General features: G+C 41.4%; 1 protein-coding gene across 1 annotated transcript in view; it reads right to left on the reverse strand.

Moving 5' to 3' along the window:
* Positions 1–25344, reverse strand: part of ESR1 (estrogen receptor 1) — a 386555-nt gene that overhangs the window by 260962 nt on the left and 100249 nt on the right. The window contains exon 2 of the mRNA XM_070461662.1: positions 10824–11348. Within this exon, the coding sequence (XP_070317763.1) occupies positions 10824–11278 (455 nt within the window). The 5' untranslated portion in view covers positions 11279–11348. The remainder of the gene's footprint in view (positions 1–10823; positions 11349–25344) is intronic.

The following is a 25344-nucleotide window of genomic DNA, read 5'->3' on the forward strand; positions in this document are numbered from 1 at the left end:
AACCAGAGAGACATGGGCCTGTGGGCGGATGGTGCCTCATGATGTGGCATCATGGGGACATCAGAGGAGCCCCACACTCGCTTCTAACCTGAGGAGCTACAAGTAAGCATGTTTCTGAGATTTCAAATTCTTGCTTTCAGCAGATTTTGGGCAAAGTCACACAAGGAACATTGAACAATGAGGGAACTTTACTAAGCTGATCCCAAACTGCTGATGTGCCAAGGTCAGGTGCCTGGATGCCCATTTCCCTCATCAGTGAACGAGTCTTCTAATTCTGCCTACAGAAAGAATTCTGCAAACACTTCCCAACAGAAAGGAGTACACAGGGAGAGTTTTAATTAAGCCCTCCACATGTTCAAGGAACATGTTCGAGGAACTTTCCAGAAACACAACTGGAAATCTGGCACAATCAATTAATTATCCTGATATTGATATTTAGAGGTTATATCAACAATGCTAGAGTCTGGGTGTGTGGCAACGATCAGCAGAACTGAAGAGAAGTGAACCCTATTGAGGGGAAGGTTCAAAGACTTCAGTGACCTTCAATTACCTAAACCTTTGACAAAAACCCAAATCATGCCCGCTAATCGGCATAGGTACGTACACTTGACTCTTGAACCAACACGGGGATTGTGGGTGCCAATCAACTGCAGTTTAATTAAAAATATTCCTGGTATAACTTGTAGTCTGCCTCCTTACCTGTGGTTCCTTCTGTAAGCCTACTTCAGCATCTATGGATTCAGTCAACAGAAGATTATGTAGCACTACAGTACTTAGTATTGAAACCATCCACCTATGTGTGAATGTGAGCAGTTCAAACTTGTGTTGCTTGAGGGTCAACTGTATTTACATCCCTATTTTAGGTCGTTTCCTAACTTCATCTTCATATCCAGTGGCAAAAGCCTGCAGCCTCATACTCTTAATGCAACTGCATGCTTTATACATTATTTTGGAAAGATGAGGAGTTGAAATGAATGTTACTGTCATTTTTCTTCTTGGCATTCCTTTCTCTCTGCTTCTGAAATCCAAGTGGCTCAGTGAAGTGGAGACTCGGAAAGCAGGCAGCCCTGGGTCTGAATAGTTCTCCTCAGGGTCAGAACACAATCTGGGGCCACTGTGATGGACAGGCCTAGGAAGATTAAATGTGATAAAGCTTTCAGAAATGCTGGGAGACCATGAATCAGCGGACTACCCAGGAGGAAAGCCCATGGAGTTTTGTTGTTTTGTTTTGTTCTCTTAATTGCTTATTTCTGCTTCACTCCCAGAGCAGACATCAACACTGCTGAGATATGGCTCAGGTCTCTGTAGTTTTTTTAATCATCTGGGTGATTCTGAAATCATCCTTGATCCAAATGTGCAGCGAGGTTGAAAATCAACTTTTCTAGATGCTCTGTACATTCTGGCTCCTATCCGTCTTTTCCTCTGTGTCCTTCTTTCCAGATCACAGAGAAATCCCCTTCTTACCCTATACGTCATAGCTTTTCCATAGACTGTTTGCCTCAGTTTCAACTACTTCCCTCTCTGGAATTGCTTCAGTCCAGAGTATTTTATGTCTTTCGCTCTTTTTTTTATCTGATTTACTTTTTTAAAAATTTATTTGGGGTTTACTACAGCTGCTTTATTTCCTCTTGCTCGCACAGTAGCTGGCATATACTAAGCATTTCGAAAAACACCAGCTTCCTGTTTCCTTTAGGTTGGAAAAGTTTAACTTCATATCGCAACAAGGTGTTAAAGCTGGTCCCTTGAAGGCAAAATAAACACACACAGGGAAGTTACAAACACTCCAGACTCTTAAAGAGCTCTCATATTCACCTTCTTCTGTGTAGAGTTGTCAATTTTCCAACAAAGAAGGAATAAAAAATTGTGGCTGGCTATGTGCTGGGCATGTTGTAAGCCCTTGACATCTCTGAACTCGTTTAATCCTCCCAACTACCAAAAGATGTTGGGCCTATTTTGATTGGCATTTTACAGATGAGTTAACTCAGGTACATGGAGTCAGAGATTACAACTAGACAGGAATCAAGAAACAAGCTGCTTGGGTCCCAAACCCTTCATCACTCTATTCTATACAATCTTATTTCAGTACTTGCAGTTACATTCTATCAAGTCACCACAATCACTGAATTAGTGGATACTGAATCATCACTCCTAGGGGAAATAGAGGGTTAGGTTCTTGAGAGACTCTAGTTGTAACATTTTATCAACCAAACAATATACAGCCTTGCTTGATCTGTGTGTGTGTGTGTGTGTGTGTGCACACGTGCATGTGTGTTTCTGTTTAAAGACATCTTATTTAATATACATCGCTGGTTTGTCGACAATAAAATCATGGCCAACAGCACTATAACCCATGCTGAGCGCAGTTGATCTAACCTGTACTTTCTCCATAAGGCACATCACAGGCTTCTTGCACTTAGGAACACTAGACGGCACTTCAGCACCAGGCTTTCTAAACAGCAAAATCACTAAATAAAAAGCACAAAAATGCAAACACACACACACACACACACAAAGTGGCAGCAAACAGACATCCACCAGGACACTTGTTTACAGTCTGAGATCTGCAAGAAGCAGGCAGAGCTCGCCTGGTTTGACCTCAGCTGGGAACGCGCATGTCGGATGACTCAAATTTTTCACTGCTTTGTGCACGGCCCGCGCTGCTGTGAATGACCGAGAAAGTACCACGAGTACTGACTGATTGGAAGGTGACAAAAAGCGTCAGCGAGCAGGTGAATTTGTCAATGTGCGGTCCGTGAATAAGGGGAATCAATGAACTTGAAATGCCCGCTGGAGGAAAGGGGATTCTCAAACTCCTCACATTCTTCCAATCCCATCTAAAGATCTCTTCCTGACCGGCCTTTCTCCCTGCAAGAGGCCAGAGGGAATCAGGGTAACTGGCACTTCCTGCCCACCACGCTTCCAGGCACTTCATGTGCCATGCACTTTGCTATGCTAAGCGCTCAGAGAAATACTGTGATGAATAAGATCGGCTTTCTGTTCAGACCAGAGCTCAGGGATTCCTCCCATTAGAAATACAAGAAGCTTCTGGAGGCCTCTCAGGTTTTGTCAGGTAACTATGGAAAATACCTACTCATTGTAACTAAATTGAATCTTGCATTCAAATTAGAATGCAAGATTAGAATGCACTTCTCTCCCTGAAATGCCTGAAATAGTCCAGCAGAAACAGAAGGTCTTCAAAAAAAAAAAAAAAAGAAATCAAACTAGCAGCTTCCCAGGCGGTCAGTGGGTAAAGAACCCACCTGCAATGCATAAGGTGTAAAAGATGCAGGTTCAATTCCTGGGTCAGAAAGATCCCTGGAGAAGGAAATGGCAACCCACTCCAGTATTCTTGCCTAGGAAATCCCATGGACAGAGAAGCCTGATGGCTAAAAGTCTATGGGGTCGCAAAGAAGGACTCAGCAACTCAAACAACCAAAACAGTCTTTAAAATCAAGTACATTTTTGACAATGTTGTACAGTGAAAGTTACGCCAAAAAAAAAAAAACTAACACTTAAAAAAACGTTAAGTAAAATGAATCATGGACGGATCTACGACTGTAAAAAAAAAAAAAAAAAGTGTTTTTGTTGACAAAGTGGGAAATTATAGTCGGCTTTATATGGGTAGTGTAAGTTCATGCAGATATAGGCTCCTGAAACGTAGACCACCAGAAGACAACAGCCAAAACTGCACTTTCTGTCACCTCCTTGTCAAATCCACATGCAGAAGACTTTGGCCCTCGGATTGCAGCATCCATGCAGTAAGGCTCCTGGCTGCTCTGTGCTAACACTGATGTGTGAACTGCTAGGAATATAAACACATGTTTTATTTCACCTATGCCCCTGGTGAACTTACACACTTTGGAACAAGTGTGTAGTTAGCCAAATGAATGAATGAAAGAATAAGCTGCCGGAGCAATTTCACTAAGTGAAATTTTTGTCCTGAATTTTTGTTAAGCATCCCTCCTTAGAGACAAGAAAAAAAAATCGTTCTTAAAACTTTTACTGTCGCTAATGCCACTTTTAATGTCATGACTGGGTTATGAAGGCATATTCTTACACCGCTGGCCTTCCTAGGCTAGGGAGGAACTCTGCTGAGCCCTGTTCCAAATTTTATTAAAATAACAGATGACACAGGTCAATAAAGAAATAAACCAGAAGAGATGGAAGGAAAAATCTGGGACTACACAGATGGAGTGACTAAAACAGAAGAGAAAGAAAGAAAGCTGGATAGCAGAAAAGAAGCCAAGAAGAGTTTAAAGAGAAGAACGTTAGAAAATAGAGCAAAGAAACAAAATAGGAGAAGGGACTATTAAAACAAAGATCAGTGGAGGAAAGAGAAAGGATGCCAATGCACAAATGACTATTTCTAACATTATTTGGTTGCAGGGAATCAAAAGAGAACTATCTTTTACTTCCAGGGTCTTAAAAGAAACTCCAAGTCTTTATGTGAGAGAAGTGAGTCGTGAATTGATTTGCCAAGAAAACTGCCCAGGAAGTAGTGCTCACAGGCACACACAAGACCACTGTTGCTTCCCTGCACCCACCTCTGTTGGGGGCAGGGGGAGTGAAGGATGCAATCTAGACAGAACCTCAACTACAGAGAGAGAGCCTCTGGGCCAGGCAGCTCTGTAGCTGCCAAGCTGAAGTTGCGACTCTGAACATGAAACTCTCAGGGGTCTCTGGCTCTTCTTGGAAGTGATAACTTTGGGGGGACTCTCAAAAAGAAGGACCGCCATCTGAATTTTTTGAGGGTTCACTAGGAAATGTCTAGTCCTGAAAATGTCTTAATTAACTTTCATTGAACTACTCTAATTTTCTCAAGCCTAAACCACCAGAGTTTCAGAAAGCAGAAAATGACAAGATGGAGTTGCCTACTACCTCCTGAAAGATGACACATTTGATTCAAGGAGAAGATGTTATGGGAACAAACTAAGGATGCACCATGTTCCCCTAAAAGGTTCAGGAGAGAAACAAAGAAAGAAAGCAATCCAGGCTTGTTTGGATTGTTCTTTTTGAATTTCTGTATGGCAATGAGAGGCACTTAATAGATTTAGGATATCCATGTCATTGACAGTATTATTATAGAAAATTTTGACTATGAATCTAAATTATATTACCACGGAAATGAGCAAAGTACATTAAAAATGTTTGATTTCTGTCCCGATAGATATCTCCAGGCTACATAATAGACATTCAGAAATAGTGCCTACCCAAATTGACAGCAGCACCTCACTGCTGCTAACCCACCACCATCATCATTACCATCCCCTCATTCCCCTGCCAATATCAGCATCATCGTGGTTTCCACCGTCACACCACCATATCACTATTTAAGAATCTCAGAAGCTCAGCAAATTGAAACGATCAAACTAAAGTTTGTATAAGATTTATTTTGTGTAATATTAAACACTGATTTTGATTAAATCCTTAGTCTTCCTCACTAACTCAGGTGCAAAATAATGACTGACTACAGAACTGTGAAATAATTTTCTTCTAGCATTGAGATCTAAGTCACTGAGAGTTTACAAGGCTTAGGCACTATTTTTTTTTTTTTAAGTCTGCAGTATTTCGTTTAAGCTTTACAATCATCCTAAATGCAGAGAATATGATTGTCTCGTTTCTTTTAAAAAGGGAGAAACTGAGGACTGGGCAATTTGGTTGAACTTTCACAGGCGGCCCACTGTCGAGGTGGGACTGGGTGCCTAGCAGTTTGAGTCCAGAGTCATTGCTCTTAGCTACTACACCTTACTAAATAACTCTCCTTTCACGCAATCATTCTTGATGCCTGTGGAGTCAGTCCTAGTCTTTCTGATTAAATTATCACTGTGTTAAAATAGATAAAATTTTGTCAATTGGGACCAAAATAGTTGCCTTTCTAGCCTTTGTATTTTTAACAGAGTCTAAACATATACACATACTTAAAACTGTTGTTGATTTATGTAAAACATCCCCCCTCAAAATTCCTACTAATATTCTCAAAGATGAGAACTTGGCATCCGTGGTTTCTTCTCTCATGAGATCAAGAATACCATAAAGGTGTTTGCAGTCACCTCCAGCCCAGTTCAGTCCTCGGATTTCAGACAACGCTGTGAGAATATGTTTTAGAGATAGAGTATGGGAAGTTCAGACACACATCTTAAAAATGACTTTACGGGTTAACTCATCGGTAGAGTTTAAAATGTAAAATAAAACTACTCGATGATTTTGGTGGACTGCCTCCTTTCCATAAAATTCTTTACACTTTCACTTTGGCTGGTTTGTGTTCCAGTGGCTGAATTCTGGGGACTTACATAGTACTTTATTTGGAGTATGAATTTTGGTTCTCAACAGTTATGGCACTCTGTTTTCCTTTCTTCAATAAGCAAACTGGGACTTGGAATTAAACAAAATGAGTAATTTACTTTTATCCATTCAATGTAATCTAGAGAAGAAAGGAATATACTTAGCCTGCTGCCTTCTCTACTGGGTCCTTCTAAAGTTACATTAAAAATAATACTGAAGTCACTGGAAGGATTTAGATTTATTATTTTTGTGCTGAGTACACATTTTAGAAAAAATATAATCCATATACTTCCTTATATAAAACTAGTTTCACATAATCAGGGTTTTGATTTTTTTTAAATGTATGTATAAGATAAATGTTCTTTATGAAAACCCAGACTGCAAACAAACATTGCAGATGGTAATAAAGATTTTATTTAAATTTAGCTTCCACAGAAAATAAGTTTATATTATCATCAATCTATATTTGTAGTGAAACTCCTGACCATTTAAGTCAGTTCTTACCTACAGTATTTTTTTAGCTTATAAAAGTACCAGAACAAATATTAACATGTGAATAAAATCACTTGTATAGCTTATGCATTGCTCTTACATATACTAGCTCACTTGACAAAAGTACTAGTATCTTAGCCTTATTGAAAAGTTTGATATCTTTTGTAGTTTTTCCTGTATCTACGGTTCTTGCCATGGTCAGTTTCTTACCCCCGTCTTTAATATCCTTAAAATTAATAAGAAACCAAAATGCTGAACCTAAATTTTCCTAAGTTATGAATGTTACATCTTAAATATATTCACAAAAGCAATTCAGAGATCCAAATTAGCTGAGTGTGAGAAAGAAGACTAGAATAAGTGACAATTATCTTTCAGGGGCTTTCTACCAAACATGTACAAGCCACATAGAGTAGGTGAAAATGAAATGGGATTTGAAGATGTGATCCTGTTTCAATCCAAAATACATTCACTCTTGAAGCAATATGTGGCTCCTTAAACTATTCTTAGACCCACACAATCAGGTACACAGCAACAATTTAAATAACTGAAAAAAAGTAAAACCAGGAAAACAGGGTGCTAAGATATCACCTAACTACAAAGAAAGAATTACTGAAAACTTGAAACAACCATTCAAACCTCGCTCTAGAAGTGAGCCTTGCTTAAAGTTGAAAAATAGTTTAAATGTTCACCGATGCACAAACTAGACACTGAAAATATGCATACAGCCAGAAGACAAATTTCTAGGACTCGGCTTTGATGTAAAAGTTTGGATATTGGTCAATTTTTTGGAAAAGAGGGCAATATTTCACCTTTAAGAATACTGAGTGATAAAACTGAAACCAGCATGGAGTATTATACACCTCATTTGAATTTTTAAAACATAGTGGGCATAATTAATTTTCATCTTCAGTTTTATTCAAACCTTCTAAGATGTTTAAACATGCTAAGGAACCCAGGATAAGGTAACTCCCACTTGCCTTCATCATGAAATTTTAGCTAAGACATACTTTGCTGGTCACGGCTTGCCTATTTACAAATTTATTCCCTTTCAATAACAATTTGTTGGGATGTATAACCATCTTTCTCCCATTACTATATGCCCAGGGCAGTCTTATCTGTTACATTTCTTTATACGTAGATATGGCTGCATATTACGGCCAACAGAAGAAACCGCCCGTAGCATCTTAATAATAAATGATGTGAACGCCACATAAATTCTTTGAACATCCCAGTGGGACATTTAGCTGGACAATCCACACAATAGCATTTTACAAACGGAAAAGTTAAGAATAAAGTTAAGTAATAAAGGGTAACCTAACTGACCTAAAGTCACCAGCTAATTTGTAAGAAAAAAAATAAAATAAAAACAATCAAAACTGTATTTTGGTTTGTGTCTCTAAAACAACCAGCCACTTACCTGAACTTTTTGTTTTCTACTGACCATAACATTTTAGGTCAATAGCTTTCAAACTTCTTTACCTCAAACCAGAGTAAGACATACATTTTAATCACAGCCAGCACACATAAGCATGGATAATTAAAATAAATTGTCAGGAAACAAAATATGCTCTTATTAGATATTACCCACTTGAGTATTTTCTATTTTTTTTAATATTTTATTCCTTTAAAAAAATGTTCTAGACTCACTGATTTCATGAGTCTCTGGATCATGAAAAGCCATCTAAAAACACTTGCTTTTGGCCCCAAAACTTTTGATAACTACTGAAGAAATCTAAGGGTTTCTAAAAGAATCTAATCAGCTCTTTTCTTTTTACCCAGTCATTCAAACAGTAAAATTGAGAGGGGGAAAAATATTAAGTAATGTTTGTCTATTTGAAATAATTCTATTTCACAGAATCTTCTTTTCCTCCCTGGGTAATAAAAGGCAAAATTCAAACATCAAAAAAAGGATGTTATGGAAAACAAACGCCAAAGGAAAAAATTATTCTAAAAATGAATTTCCATCCAGAATCCCATACATAGTGAGTTTTTTACCTTTATTATTTTTGAAAGTTCCCTTTTTCTTTTTTTTAAAAGTACCAGAATATTATCTAATGCAAAAAGTTTAAGATGGGGCTTATTATAGGGATATTATTTGCCACTGGGATGATGAACAATTTTGAATAAAATGTGATCCCCTCTTCATTTGACCATACTCACTTTGTAATTACTGGCAAGGCAGTAAATAATCCACTGAGAAGCAGTCTCATTAGTGCCCATTGAAATTCAGTGGCATTAATTTGCAATAAAAGAACTGAAAATTAAATGGAAAAGAAAATAGTTTCTGGAGTCTACCCGGAGGTTATGGAACTCACATCATACCAATGCCTTCCTTCACATCAAGGAGTTTAAAAGGTGTGAATCAGATTTAATCATTAGATTTTGTTCTAAAACTTAAAAAAAAAGTAGGCAGACTAAATTCTTTTTCATTTTCCATTTTAACCCTGAATTAAAACAAGTTAAATGAATTTGACAGATGCCAACTTGTAAAAGTTTTGTTCATCCTAGTGAGTCTTCTAAGGAATAACTCAGACTGGACCTGCCTGGCTGTGGGGTGTTCTAAAGCCTTTTGAGGGGCTAAAGGATGTTGAGTGTGCTCAGATAGCCCATGATCCCCCCTTCAAATTCTCTGGGGCCACCTGGCACCTTCCTCCTCCTGCTTCTGCTATAAATATCTCTGGAAATAGAACGCTGAATGGAAAATCATCCCGGCTTGCAATACAGAAGGGTCTGGGTTAAGGATGACAGGCAGGTCCAGACACCGGTGTAGAGTCAGGCAGTGCCTAACTCCGCGCCCACCCACGTGGGTGCCCTGGGGTCTCTCAAACCCACTCCAGGGCACCCCTGTCTAGCAGCACCTAGAGCACTGGTATTTCCCAGGACCACCTTTCGGAGTCCACCAAAAGAGAAGGGAGAAACTGTCAAAGGGAACATGAGAGCAAGAAGGGAGAAGGAAAGTGTCATCTCCACGAAAAAGGAAAAACAAAAAAAACGAAGACACAAAACATTTGCCTCTAAGTCACAAAAGTGTCCCAGCGCGCCCTGAACTACCATCTGCTTCTTCCCCTGAAGGAAAAGCACAGAAGCCGGCTGAACTCGGGCACAGCACTCCCGGGGGCATTCTGCGCCCCGTAGGCCAGAAATGAAACTTAGCTGGCAGGAAAGTATTTCAACACACTCGCGCTTCGATGTGGCATGTTTCAAACTCAGGGGACACTTATAAATCTCGGGATGTCAGAAGTCTTCTGCCAGCTCTGGGCTCTGACACGGACTCAGCCCGGTAACTCAGAAATCAGAAAACTCCTTAAGACCCATCCAACTGCAGGGTCTTCTGAGGGGCGCATTTCACCCCCGCAGCCCTCCTAGGTGGAGACGTGCCAGGAATCGCTCCCCGAGGAAATCACCTTTGCCACCACCATCCTCACCATTATCAGAGCGTGCATATTTCCAACCCGAAAGTCGAGCAGCGGGGAACTTTGGCACGCACAGTAAAACAAAATTGTTAAATACTACGACTAATATAAATAAATGAGTTCAGCGAGTCCCAAACACCTCCAGCCTTAAGTACCAAAAGGGGACCTTTTCTAGGGACTCAAAGCACCTTATGTGTATTGGCTCTGGGGTGCCCCCCTCCCCAACTAAAAAACCTCTGCTTTGCACGGTTTTCCAATATTTGTTTAGTTAGGAAGCACACGGGGTTTCGGATCTGCGTCTCAAGCAGACATTGCGGGGGCGGCGGGGGGGGGGGGGTGGAGAAGAAAAAAAATAAAAAATTTAAAAAAAAATTTTTTTTTTTTTTTTTTTTAAGCTGCTGGGCCAGAGAACTTGACTCTCCGAACACGAGATGCACCAGTGACCCCAGGCCGGGCGTCGCGCTAGCCCTCGGGTCGCGCGGCCCCGGCTCGGGCTGCGGCTGCGGCCGGGCGCCCGGCCCCGCGGCCTGCGCGCCCCGCTCCCTCCGCGCCGCGCGGTCCCTCGCCCCCCGCTTCCTCCCGCCGCCGGGCGCGCGGCGGCCACCCCGACGGGGCGCGGCGGGCGGCGCGGGTTACCTGTAGTAGGCGGGAGGGCCGGCTTCGCGCACCGCATAGCCGCTCGGTTCGTTCTCCAGGTAATAGGGCACCTGTTGGCCGTGCGGGTGCAGGAAGGGCGAGAGGGGCTGCGGCGGCGGGTGCAGTAGCACCAGCGGGCTCGGAGACACGCTGTTGAGCGGCGGGAAGGCCCCCAGGCCATTGGCGCCGAACGCCGCCGCCTCGGACCCGGGGCCGTAGGGGAGGCCCGATTGGCCGTAGACGGGCGCGGAGGCGGCGGCCGCGGCGTTGAAGTCGTACGCGGCGCCCTCGGGGTAGTTGTACACGGCGGGCTTGCTGCTGTCCACGTACACCTCACCCAGGGGCCGCTCCAGGGGGATCTTGAGCTGCGGGCGGTTCAGGGGCTCCAGCTCGTTGGCTTGGATCTGGTGCAGCAGGGCCATGCCGGACGCTTTGGTGTGCAGGGTCATGGTCATGGTGAGCGGCCGCGGGCCGGACGCAGACCGTCTCCCCCCGCGGCAGAGGGCTCAGCAGCCGGCCGGCCACCTGGAAGAAGAGCACAGCCCGCGGTTAGAGGCGGCGCAGCGCATGTCCCGCCGCGACGCGAGCGCCTGCCGGGCCCCGGGGAGCCGGCCCCGTCCCGAGGAGCGCGGCTGCCGCCGGACGCGAGCAAGTGCAGCCCGGCGCGAACGCGCTCTGCCAACTCGCGGGCTCGGGTCTCCAACTTTAAGTACCGCTCTCTCGAGCTCATAGGCATGACAAAGGTGCTGGCCCCCGGCCAGGGGCTGCTGCGGCCCTGACGTTGCCTTCAACATCACTCCAGGCGCGCAACTCGTTTTGGAGCGATCCCAAAGAGCAGCTTCCCTGAACTTTACTTTACTTGCCGCTGCTGGATAGAGGCTGGATTTCACGGCAGGAGGGCGGGGGCGCCGAGGGATCTCCTAAAGGTGGCCCGGAGAAGACGGGGTTTCAAACCAACTCGGAAGGCTCATCCCGGGGCCAGCTTTCTCTAACGTGCTACCTTATATGCCCCGTGCCAGGCTCCAATCTATCTCTGTTTGTCTCCCGTGCTGTTTGATTCACGCTCCTCGTTGGCTGGAAATACGCAGTGTGTACAGAGAATGACCCTGGGGAGGACCACTCTGTAACCGAGATATGGGAGATGGAGTAGGGTGTGCGGTTGCCGGTGCAGACAGCTATATTTAGCAGCTGCAGAGACTGATCGCAGGCATCCGGGGAAAGGGGGCGGAGATTCAAGGTGTACGTATAGGAAGAGCCGAGTTTTGCCTTCAGGAGAGTGCTACCTGACCTCAGTTTCCCTCGTCTAAAAAATTCTCCCAAAGTGGTCGCCTCCAGCCGCGATCTTCCGAGATTCTCCCAGCCCACCTTGTCTGTGTTGGACCACAGTGCTGTCCTTGCTTCCATTAGGAATTCTAATGTGAATGACGATTTACCAAAACCTTTCCGTTAGGAGGACATGGGTCTTCATGCTTTCCACAGACTATGCAACCAAAACTTCAGAAAACTGAGTATGAAATGTGATCCTTCCAGTAAAAAAAAAAAAAAAAAACCAGAACCTCAGGTCATTAACCACATCTTTAGCAATTATGTTGTACTGATGGTCTCAGCAACAAATTTTGAAAGTCAGTGATGCCTTTCTGTTCCTTTATCCTCCGATTGGACCTTCTTGGTTCACTTGGACTAGGATATGCAGATTCAAATATCCAGATTGAAAAACAGGAAAAAGTTTGGTACTGAATTAAAAGTTAAACATGCTCAAGTACATATATATATATATAAATTAGAATATATTATTATATATAATGTGTATATGTGTGTATATATATTATATAATGTGTATGTATAAATATATATTAAAAAGCTATGGTAAATACATTGTGCACCTGTAATCATGGAGAGTTTATACCTTTTAATAAACTTCCTTGTCCCCAGTCTAATGAACTCTGAAACAACTGATACTTGGCTTTAATTGCTATCCCAAACACCTGACAGAGTACCTGACAAAATTTCCGTGTCATATATAAATGCCAAAGATGCTATCACTGATAGTAATATCTGGGTATATCTTTATACTAATAAATACATGGTTACCTAATTCTTATAAGAACAGACAGAGCATTTGGGGATAATATGCAAATATAGCTGATTTACTATGAAGCCAAAACTGAGTTCAGCATCCATAACAAGAATTATAAGCAAAAAAAGGGTTAAAAACACATTAGGTGAATCAGATATTTCTCTTTATGGCCAGCAACCATTACTTTCCAAAGCAATCTTTTTACAGATGACTTCTCCGTAAATCACACTTTCAATTTTCAAACATCTTAAGAGAGAGAGAAAAAAAAAAAAAACCATGCACAAGCTCTTCAGAGGACTCTGAAAAATCTGAACCTTCCGAATTCTATGTAAATTACACAAAGAACACTGTGGGTCCGAAAGCAGAAGGAGGTGCACACACAAACCCAGGGAAAACAGCAAAGCCTAATCTCCCTGCTTGGATACAGACACTGGTCAGAAAGGTGAGTTGCTCTCTCAAAATGCTAAAGCTGCAAAGAGAAATCAAAACAGTCCTACCCTGCTGGATCAAGAGCGTCTTTCCAGAAATGTTCCATGGGCTTGTAGAAGTCAAGGGCTGAGACAGTGAGAAGGAAGGGAAGAATGTGCTCCCATGTGCCTGTGGCTCCGTGTGTGAGCAAGGCAGAGCGTGTGGGGATGTGTTTGCATGTGGGATGGCAAGGAATCGGGAAGCAGCCAGTAGGCAGGGCATTTGGCAGCCCCTCCCGGCAGGCAGAGCAGCTGGGTGAATGGCATTGGAGAGTGAGGAGAGGCTTGCTGTCTGCTCACGGGGAGCAGGGTGCCACACTCAAGTCAGCCTTACTGGATGGAACCAACACTCCCAAGCCTTTCTGCTCCTTCTACTTGGAGCCTAGAAAGTGTGCCGTGTTTTCTGCTGCCATCCGAGGCAAGAGGGAAAGCAGGCTTGCTGTAAAATCATAGGCTTATGGCTCAAATAGAATGCCAGTCAAAAGTGCGTGGATATCAAGTTTACAAAATGTGACACGGGTGGTTTTTCCTGAAGAATATAATTTAACAATAAAAGCCTTCTGGGATCCACTTGGATCAGATGCCTTGCTGGCCCAGCCTCCCCCCCCCCTTTGCCCCCGCCCACCATCCCCCTGTCTCTGAACAGACACACTGTTGCCGTGCCTCCTGGTTGCACCAGGAAACCAGACTTTGGAATAAATGTTTTGGCATTCTAGGGATGTGTTTCCAACTGAAATGTAATATTCCTCCACCTCGTTAACCAAACCCACAAACCTTTCCACGAATAGCTCAGTTGACTGCTTTCAGTAAACATGAAAAAATATATCATTAAAATCCCAGAGGAGGAAGATAAGACAAAGGTAGGTACCTTTGTTTGGCACTGATTTTAGGCTTTCTGTTTGTAGAGGCATTGACCATGGGTAGAGGGTCTCTCATTTCCCAATGATGTCCACATAGAGCCACCAGGTTCTCAACGTTTCTCTTGACCATGGTACTAACACACAAAGAAAGTGCTCCTCGTGGCCCTAACCCAGTGTCTAAGGACATGTGACGCCTACTGGAGCCTTTGTTGCCAGACGTTAGTCACTGCCTTGGGTATTAAATGGTTCTAATCACAATGCCAGGAGTGGCTAGTCTCTGGCCCTGGTACCTCATGCAGTTACTGAGAGATTTATGAGTGGCTCTTAAGACCAGTACAAAGGAAGAGGTAAAAAGTTATTTTTTTTAAAAAGTTACCAAAATGTTAATAATGTCATGATGCAAATAGGATTTTGTGCTTCGAAAGTCCCAAAATATTGCAATATTACAGCACAGAACCCTTTGTTGTTGATGGCTGTGAATATTAACTCCTCCCATGGTCAACTATGGCCATGCATGCACTAAGCCAGTCCAAAATAAAACAAGAATGTGCAAAGAATGGAGAAGGAAGGGAAAGAAGGGGGAGGAAGCAGAGGAAAACAAAGAAGGAGGAAAGAAAGGAGGGAGAGAGGAAAGAACTTTGCAAGTGTTCTCCTTGAACAGAGGAAGGATAAGAAGTCCCATTATCTCTTCACAGACTTTGATAATTCTACAACTAACCATCAAAGTTAGTCCCAGATGTCGGATAAAGCCAGTTTTCTGGAACACTCTCTTGCCCATATTCTCTTTCCTATTCCTGGTAAGAATCGTCACCCAGGCCTGATGATGGCGGGTGGGAAAGGACCGCGAACCTTGCCAGTCTTCTTCTAGTGCTTCTGGCAAACAAACCTACAGCCTGGTTCCGCCTCTACCCTCCCCAGCTGCACAGCCTCACGCTCCCCTCCTTGGCTTCCTGGCATGTGCTGGGGAGTTCGGGTCAAGTCTATTTCTGTAGCTCCACCATCGAGAGCATCACCAGACCACTTTGCCAACAGTCTCCTGGGCATTGCCTGCTCATTGAAAATGTGAGTCATCATTCTTCCTTCCCCCAGACATAGGGCTCCTCTCCAACCACCACCCCCCGCCCCGCCCCAGTCTGTGACTAGCATCATTATCCCTGCAGTCGCCTAGGGCACTCCTGTAGGCTTTCTGTAGCCTTGGCACTCCTGAGCATTCTAGCTTTGCCGTTTATCCCTTCCCCTGACACTCCTATGCCCCTCCTGCATTACCTCACCTGGCAAAAGGATCTCCTGGGGACATCTGCCTCTGCATACTTCTTCCTAGATCCTGCTGCCTTATATTTTGTTGGTTTTTACAGCTTTGAGATCCATTTTCTCATGATCGGCTCCATTCTTCACCCAGATCATAGCTTTCTCCAGAGTTCAGGCCTCCTTTCTTCCCATAATATCTTGTCTAATGTATCTCCCCCTGATGTGTAACCTATGCTTCTGTTGAAGGGAAAAAAAAAAAAAAAAAAAACCTTGAGCCTCCAAGCACTCAAAGCTTTCCTGATGACATCCCCTCTGCCTAGAACCCTGCTTTGCTGGCTTGTCAGGGGAAGGTCTTTTTTAAAGTTCAGCCCAAATGCTATCACAACCAAAGTGCCTTCTTTTAATCTTTATTCGAAGGTATTTCCTCTCCTCTGAACACGTTATATTTCTCATGCATATGTTACATTCTTCCTTGTATTAACATATAGATTATATATCCCCTCCTGCTCAGAAGTTCCTTGACGACAAGGTCTGCAAAGAGTTATTTGGGAATTTTCTGAGTCCCTAGCACTGTGCCTAGTCATATTAGGTCACCAAATATTGTCTAATTTATTCATCCAGGTACTTAAAAGGATAAAATAATATTATGTTTATCTGGATAAACCCTCTCTAAAAGCTAACTTTCCATGTAACGTTCTACCATCTTCAAACTGTTTTTCCTAAACGATTATCTTGGTATACTCATACTGACTGAGGCCATGAAGTCAAAATTTAAATTCATACAATCTTGAGGATTAAGCCTGCAATTCTTGGCAGCATAATTCACGAGAACGCTCTGAATTTTTTGTTCGTAACCAGATAATACTGTGACCAAACAAAGTTTCTTCTCTAGCTCCATTAAAGGCTTTTTACATTTACAAAAACATTATTCCTCCAACAGAAACATGAAAGAAAATAAATGTGGAAATATTTCCAAAATAGCCTCCACTCCTAGAAATGGTTCCTTCAGTCTGAGATGTGGAGCTCCAGCTCTGTTCAAACTGATCATTATTTTGATGATAAAAATGCTCTGTTTGGGAGATTTTTCTGCACATTTATTTGACACCATTTATTTTTCTCTAAAGTAGAAGAAAAAGAATTTCCTTTTAGGTTTCTGCCTTTTTTTTTTTTTTTTTGGTTTCTGCCTTTAAAAATGGTTCACACTATTTAAGGACTTTTGATTAGCTCCTAGATTTTTTTTTTCAACTGACATTTGATTTTTGTCTTATTAGGTAAATTTGATATGCATGGAAATGTACATATCTTATGTGTACAATCTTGATGAGTTTGGACATGCCCACAGAACAACTGTCTCAATGAAATCATACAGTATTTCCATCACTCAAGAAATTTCACTTCACGCCTGTTCTAGCCAACATGCAACCCCTCCAGGCAACCACTGCTATGATTGCTATCATCATAGATTTATTTTGCCTTCTGGCCCAAAATGACCCATGACCTCTTTCATATTGGAGCACATAATATACCCCGTTTCCATCCACTGGCACAACAGTGCGGTGCTGGGCACCCAGCAGTGTAAGGGCATCAAGGTACTTAGCTATCCTCTCAGTCAGACCCCTCTCCTGGGATCAGCTCCCTCAAGACCCCAGAATTTTACTTACACTCTACTCAGGGACTTTTTTAACTATAACAGGCTTTCCTTGATCAGGTGTTACATAACCCTGCCAAGATACCAGTTAATGAGGAGCCAAATGAAATCAAGATTCTTTACCATGTTCTTAAACAGCCCATCTAAAAAAATTTTTTTTAATTTAATGATTTTTAAGCCTAGAATCACACCCCAAATCCTAATTCTCATGAAAGTCAGGACCTCAGATGCAATTCCCTGTCTTTCTACCCAGAACTCAGTGGGGTACTTTGGATTTTGGGTTGTCAGGCAGAAAAACTACTCTTCATTGTGAATCAATGAGTGGTTCAGATTTGATTCACCAGCTTTAAAGAATTTAGTAACTTTTCATGTTACATTTTTTAGAAAACTTTTAATGTAATTTAACTATCAGACATGCAGCATAAGACAGCTGAGAAAGTGCTTTCTCTATAAGTGCCATGAGTGATGAAAGAATTCCAATTATTCCCATTATTATTACACTGTGCCCCTCTCCCTCCCTTTTTCTGTTGTTTACTTGAGGAATCTCACTGCCAGAGTAGGGTATCACTTCTCTGTGGAGAGCAATATTCAGATTGTGCCTAAGTTCAAGTTGATTCAAATAGTAACATGCACTGTTAAGGAGGACCTTTATAGACACACATACACACACACACATATACACACACATACATCAAGTAATCAACCAGAAACCTGGCAAAATTTCAGAACCAGCCTTAGTCAAGTGGTTTTTAAAAGGGGGGGGGGGGGGTGATTTTTGCATTTTGAATCTTTTAAGGTCTTTCTTCCTATTTTGTTACCACTCTCATCTGGATAACTAGCTCCCTCAGGACCCAAGATCCCAAGCTACCCATGCTGACCAGTCTCTCCCCCACCTCCAAGACCCTCAATTACAATCCTGCTATCTCAAAGAAGTGATATATTTATTGAACATGCCAAAGAATAACTCATTTATTTGGTTCACTCAAATCAGAATACTGATTACCTACTATTTATCAAGACCATTGCTATGTGTTAGGTCCTGTCTTAGATAGCTCAGGCTGCCGTAACAAAAGATCATAGACTGGATGGCTGAAACAACAGGAGTTAATTTTCGCATGGGGCTGGTCACCAGAAGTCCAATATCAGAATGCCACCTTCATCAAGTCTATTGAAGAGCCACTTTCTGGCTTTCAGACAGGGGCCTTCTCTCTGTGTTCACCCCTGGTGGGCAGAGCTCTCTATTCTCAGAAGGCCACAATCCTGTTGGATGAGGGTTCCACCTGTGACCTCATTTAACCTCAATTACTTCCAGAAGATTCCATCTCTAGATACCATCACAAGGGGGAGGTTAGGGCTTCACCATATGAATGTAGGGAAGACACCATTAAGTCCACAGTCGCCACCCAAACATAAACAACAAATGTCTGTGCCCTCAAAGAGCTCACTTCTAGGGCCTTTGGATTTAGTCCTGCTGTAACAGACCCTCCTACTCAGCCTCCCTTAGGAGAATCCCTGCCTCTGTCCACCCACAGCTGTTGGTAGTCCTCTGGGTTCCGCTCCAGGCCGTCTTGGCCCCTCTACACTTCTCCACCACTCCCAGGGTTCTAAGTTTCACCTGTACATTGAAGCCTTTAAAATAGAAATCTCCAACCAAAAGGTCTCTGCTGGTCAGGAGCCATTTCCAGATACCTCTTAGACATTTTTACCTGCATGTTTCATTCAATAAAGACTTCTTGAGCACCTACTGTGCGCGCGCCATCTGCAGCTCACTTTGTTCAAAATTACTGTTTCTTTTCCCCAGACCTACTCTTCCCTCTGTTTCCTGTCTCAGCAGACAGCATTGCTGTTCCTGTAATTGTGCAAGCCACAAACATCCAGCCTTCAGCCTTGACCTGCCTGTGCTTAATCTCTCACAAATCTTTTTTACTTCTGTCTCCTTGATCTCTTTTGAGTCAATTGCATTTTCTTGCCATTATTATTTTCAGGCCACTATCTTCTCTCCCAAGATATGCCTCCAGACTTTTTCTTCCACTGTCCATTCACCATACTATGGGAAGAGTAATCTTTCTCAAGAGCAATGGAACTTGAATTATTATTCTACTTTCTCGAGAGTTCTCTCCCACAGATATTGTGCTCCTGCCATACTGAATTATTTTCCAGTTTCTCAGACTCTCTCAACTCTGTCTGAATCTAAATATTCAGATTTTTTTATTCGCTCTACCTGGAATCTTCCTCCTATTCGTTTTCATCTGATTTACTCCTATGCATACTTTAAGTCTCCTTCCAGATATCACAGCCACCAGGAAGCCTTCCTTGGTTTTCTACTGTGTGCCTGATTGTAAATGCCCATTGCTCCCTGAAAATTCCTGGTCATTGCTCTTATCATGCTGTTGGAATTTCCTGTGTCTTTCTCTGTATCCTCCCAGTGACCTATAAATTTTTAAAAGGCACACAGGGACTGTCTTTTTCCAAATCATGAGCCCATTGCTTAGTAAATTTCTGATGAATAGTTGGCCCCAATAAATACTATTTGAATAATGAACATTTAAACCTCTCCTTGATATCACATTTGCTTTGCCAGCTCAATTCCTCAATAACTTAATTCCAAAGGACTGATTATAAGGGCTAGAATTCAGAACCAAAGCTTAGAGAAGAATCTGGAAGCAGATTCATATTTTCTAGAACAACTCAGATTTCTTATCTTATATAAATAGGCTATTAGAATTATTGGCCCCTTTATGGCTTGTCAAGTCCAAGCCTGAATTGTCTCTATAAAGAAAGATCATTTTTGCTGAATGTCTAGTCTAGAACAACTGGACTAGAATCTGGATCTCCAAAATTAGGGTGTATCACCCATCCTACCCCACCCCTATTCTCTTCGTGTTGATAATGCCTTCTTTCTTTTATGGGCCATGATCTGCATAATCAAATTAAGATGTAATCTTAGTGGCTCAGTGGGCTATTCTTAGAGTCTTAAAATTTTCCAACTCTGGAAAACAAAGCAAGATTGCTTCACATTCTCAAATCACTGAAAAGAAATGGGGAGAATGGTTTGGGAATGTAAGCTTAAAATATTGAAGCAATTTGTATTCAGAGAAATAACTTGCCTTATGAAACATAAAGAAATGAATTCTCATGCATTACTCTTAGAATAGAGTTTATTAAGGTCTGACCCTGATACCTATTAATATATTTATCATTTGAATCAAACTCTCTAGCTGGAGAAAATCTTTATATCCTTTCTGTATCTTCTAAATTGTACAAACTTGCAAATAGAGCATCTTTAACCTAAAAAAACGCTTTACTGTATTTGACACATCCCAATTTCCAAGACAATCTAATTTGAAAGACATTCAAGTACCTTTCCATTTTGCTGTCATACTCATCAGGGAAGTTACATTATGATCCAAAAGTACTCACCTTCCTAAAAACCAAAGCTTCTTAAAAGAACTGGAAAAATTGTTGGGAATAACATTGTAAACACTAGGTTCAGAAAAATATAGTGGCAAACTTTTGGTTGATTCTCAAACAAAGACATTACTTTTTGTGACACTTTCAACAACTTTTGTACATAAATGCGAAGAAAAAAAATAATTCCACAAACTTTTATGCCAAATGCTAATGAACGGCTAAAATATACAAATTGTCTTTTCCTCCCGTGTTCTCCATCCTGCCCTTCTTCTCAATTTTCTGTCCTTAAAACATCTACCTCTTCCCTATCTGCGCTCAAGCCTGCCTCTTCTCTGAGACCAGCCCTAATCACCATGGATCACCCCAGTAAGACCCAGAATTCTAATCAGAATTCACAGCAGGAAAAAAAAAAACCCTGCCCAGTCGTTCTGTTCTCTCCCACATGTGATGTGTGTCCTCAACTCCCTTGCCTCCCCTTTCAACAGTCCCAGTCACAACACTCCTTCAACACAAGCCTCTCAGGCCTTGAGTTGGGGCGGGGTGCCAGAGTTTAAACTGTACAACTGTCCACTCTCCCAACCCCATCTCATCCAAATTCTAGCTTGTTCAAAGTCTTAACTTTAGCCTGCAGTTTACAGGAACGTATCTGATTGAATTAATTTTTCCATTCTCACTTCACATGCAGGTATTTGAATTTTTTTTAAATGGGAAACCTTATTAAACTAGAGAAATCTCTACTTGTAGAATTGCAAAAGGGCCTGGGAGGAGGTATCTGTAGGTAAAGCTTATCCTGCCCTTTTCTTTCTCAAGACTTTCAAAAATTCCAAACTATCTCCTGGTTAACCCCCAGGGTGCCTGAATGAACTGTTCTTCACATTTCAGCAAGAATATGTCTTTATTCTCACCTGGATGGTCTTTGTTTTTGTGTAAGCAATTAGCAATCTGTAATAAACAAGCCCGCACAGCGCCTGGGAGCAAAGTTGTGGCTTTCATAGGATATGTTCCATTGCAGTTACTTACCAAAGAAAAACTGAATGTGAAACTATTCCAAATACATAAAATTTACTCCCTCAGTACATTGAGATGCTAGAGGCAGAAGACCATAAAAAGCAATAAAGTCATTTTCTGAGTGCTTGTGTAAAACATGGAAAAATTTAGGTCCAACAGTCCCCTTCCCATTGGTTTCTCTTTCATGTAAAATGTGATCTTTGACTCTTTCTGACGTGGTAATTTAGCTTTTTCAGAATGGGCGTAAGAAAAATCAAACTAAATATAGCTCTTGCTCATGAATCTGGACATGCTTATTCTTGAAAATAAATGCTGCATTCATTCAGATGAATGTTTCCCAATCAGCCCAAATTCACCCTTCACTCTATACTTAACATACTTTTCCATCTCTGCCCACCAGCCCGATTACCATTTTGGGTAATCTAGCATTTGCTGACTGGTCAGTTGCAACTCCCATTTCAAACTCTTCACATTGTTTAAAGAAGTTTTTGTAGAAACTCAACCAGAATCTCATGACTCTGAGCCTGTAGTTGCCTCACAGTGGCTATAATAGCTCTGTGTATATTCTTGGAAGTTTCATCATCTGCCACCCCATGCCCCTCCCCCCCCCCTTTGTATGTGGGGAGGAAAGAGGTTGGCAAAAGAAATCAGATTGCCTTAGCCTTTCTGTAAGCTCAACTGGTGGCGGGGGGCGGGGGGGGCAGATTATTTCTGTCACAGTGGGCTAGTGCAGTATGAGCTGATACTCAGTTTTGGAGACTTTTCTTTCGGATTGGTTTGACTACAATGAAGATATTCCAAAACAGCCTTTCTCTAAAGTTGATTTCTTTATTGACATCTTACTAGAAGCCTAAGGTAAAGCCTGATGCCTGTTCATTGAGCATCTAGCATGTGCTTTACAGGTATTATTTTATTTAAAATTTGTTTTCCCTTTATTTTTGAGTATGTAATGGAGATGGTGTTTTAATCTTCAATAGATATTTCCATAAACATTTTGACAGAATCTCCTCCCACCTCTGTGTGCCACCTGCCAATTTCCCCTTTCTAGAGGCAACAGATGTTACCTGTTTTTAAAAGACTCCTTCCAGAGCTATTCCATGCATATAGAACACACACATTTCCCATCCTTTTTTAAAAATAGTAACACGCACTCCATTTTGTACCATGTTTGTTTTCATTAACAATATATGTCTCTGTTTTGCTATGTAAATATATCCCTCATTTTTATGACTGCATAGTATTCCATTGTGTAAAAGAATCATAATTTATTTTGCCAGTTCCCCATTCAGGGCAATTAAGTTTGTCCCCAGTCTTTTGCAATTGTCAACAATGCTGCAATTAATAATCTTGTATGTAAGTCAATTCTTATAGGATTAACATGCACAATATTCATCTTAGCTTGTGTCTGCTTAGTTGCTAAGTCTTGTACGACCCCTTGCAACTCCATGGCCTGTACCCCACAAGCTCTTCTGTCCATGGGACTTCCCAGGCAAGAATACTGGAGCATGCTGCTATTCCCCTCTCCAGGGGATCTTCCCAACCCAGGAATAAAACCCACATCTCCAGCACTGGCAGGCAGATTCTTTACCACTGAGCCACCTGGGAAGCCCATTCATTTTAGTAAGTGTTGCCTAAATGCCCTCTATATAAGTGGTTGTACAATTTGAACTCCTACACCCTCACATATATGATGGATCTTTAAACTTTTGATATTTCTCAAAATATCTCTGTTCAGTTTTAATTTGCACTTTTTTACTTTGAGTGAGGATGAGCATCTTTTCACATGTTTTAGTCTGAATATTAGGTTGACCACTCAGAGGCTGAGTGAATTTGGACAAATTAAAGTTTTTGAGATCAAAGGATTGTTGCAAGATGAAATGCAATGATGTCGGAAATGCACGTTCTCCTTGCCAGTTTCCACCATTATTTTTCCAGTAGTTAACAATTACAGGGGCCCCAGAAATAAAAGCTAATGATGTATTAAAAGTAATAGAAAGCATGATAAAAGCCAGGGTTGTGGTACCAGAAGGTTTTAGATGAAATAAAGAGCTGTTGTTGAAGCCTTCCTTGCTTACTGCCATTCCAAAATGACAGTTTGCTTAGCACAACCTCATTGAAATTGGGTGCAAATCAGGACTGCTTCCCTGAGGATGAAAAATAACTCTGCATAGTGGCACCTTAGGTGTGGAATAGAACATTAACACCAGAAGCAAGCTATGTAAACTTGAAAAACAGAGACTCACTTATGAATCCAGTGTGTTTGAGGAATGAATTGTTGAAATGCCAGTTTTAACTATTTTACAATGTTTTCAGACTCATTGCTGAAACCACCTTCTACTGCTCCCACGGAGGCATTGTACAGACAAGTAAATACTCATCATCAAATTTTAAACCTCTGTAAATAAATGGTAGATTGTTGACAAAATCTTGGCTGCCATGACAGGAAAAGGACTGTGGCTTTCACAAAAATAAAAAGAAATATTTTGAAGTACTGTAAATATCAGGTATGAAGATGCTTTGATATACAGCTAAAATGTTTGCGACTCAAATGGCAAACGTGTCCACAGTCTAATTTGGAATCCCTTTATGTACAGATTTATCAGTTAAGTTGAAACCACAAACCACCCATTTTTAAACCATGTTTTGGTCTTGCCATTTATGTTCTATGAATAAATACAGCCAATGAATCTGGAGAATGTGGGTCCCAATAAAAGACAGGAAAACAGGAATACATTGTGACCTTCAATGTATTTTTAATGAAAAAAATAAAGAGGTTTTATGTTTATGACTAATTTTTCATTTTTGCAAAAGAAGCCAAATAGTTATTTTTACATTAGAAGGAAACTCTATTGCTATGTATTCATAAGCTTTCTGATCCATTGCATAAATGTCAAAGGAGGTTTGATATGACTTCTTTCCATAGTCAAATATATTCTATTTCCAATTTTTAGAAATTATTTAAAAGACAATTAAATAGCCTAGCATTAAAGATAACATTGTATTATCCTAATATGTTTAAATGTGTTTTTATCTCACAAGTACATGATCTAAAATTAACATCTGAGCCAGATCTAATTCTTCATGGGGAGTAGGTAGGTGACCTGTTAACACAGGATTTGTCACTTAGAATTAAATATATTGTTTCTGTGTTGTGTTTCTTACTAGATGTTGAGAAGCTTGTGAGTCCTTTGCTAGCCACCTGGCACATATTTACTGCTGATTAAATGTATTGGAAGAGAATACATGAATAAGTGAATTAATTAACTCAACCTTCAAAAACCTAGGTTCATGGGATCTGATCATGGCAAATAGATGGGGAAGCAATGGAAACAGTGACAGACTATTTTTTTAGGCTCCAAAATCACTGTGGTCGGTGACTGCAGCCATGAACTTGAAAGATGCTTGCTCCTTGGGAGAAAAACTATGGCAAACCTAGACAGCAAAGACATTTCATCTACAGAGAAATGGATTAGGAAGATGTGGTATGGATATACAATGCAGACTCAGCCATTAAAAAACATGAAATAATACCATTTGCAGCAACATGGATGTGTCTGGAGATTGTTATACTAAGTGAAGTAAGTCAGAGGAAGACAAATATCATATAATATCGCTTATGTGTGGATCCAAAAAAAAATGATGCAAATGAACTTATTTACAAAACAGAAACTGAAAGACATAGAAAATGAATTTTTGGTTACCAGGAATGATGGGTTGGGGTGGGAGGAATAGACTGGGAGTTTGGGATTGACACATACACATTAATAGATAATCAACAAGGACCTATTATATAGCATATAGC

The sequence above is a fragment of the Odocoileus virginianus genome, chromosome 34, assembly GCF_023699985.2.
Source record: "Odocoileus virginianus isolate 20LAN1187 ecotype Illinois chromosome 34, Ovbor_1.2, whole genome shotgun sequence".
NCBI lineage: Eukaryota > Metazoa > Chordata > Mammalia > Artiodactyla > Cervidae > Odocoileus > Odocoileus virginianus.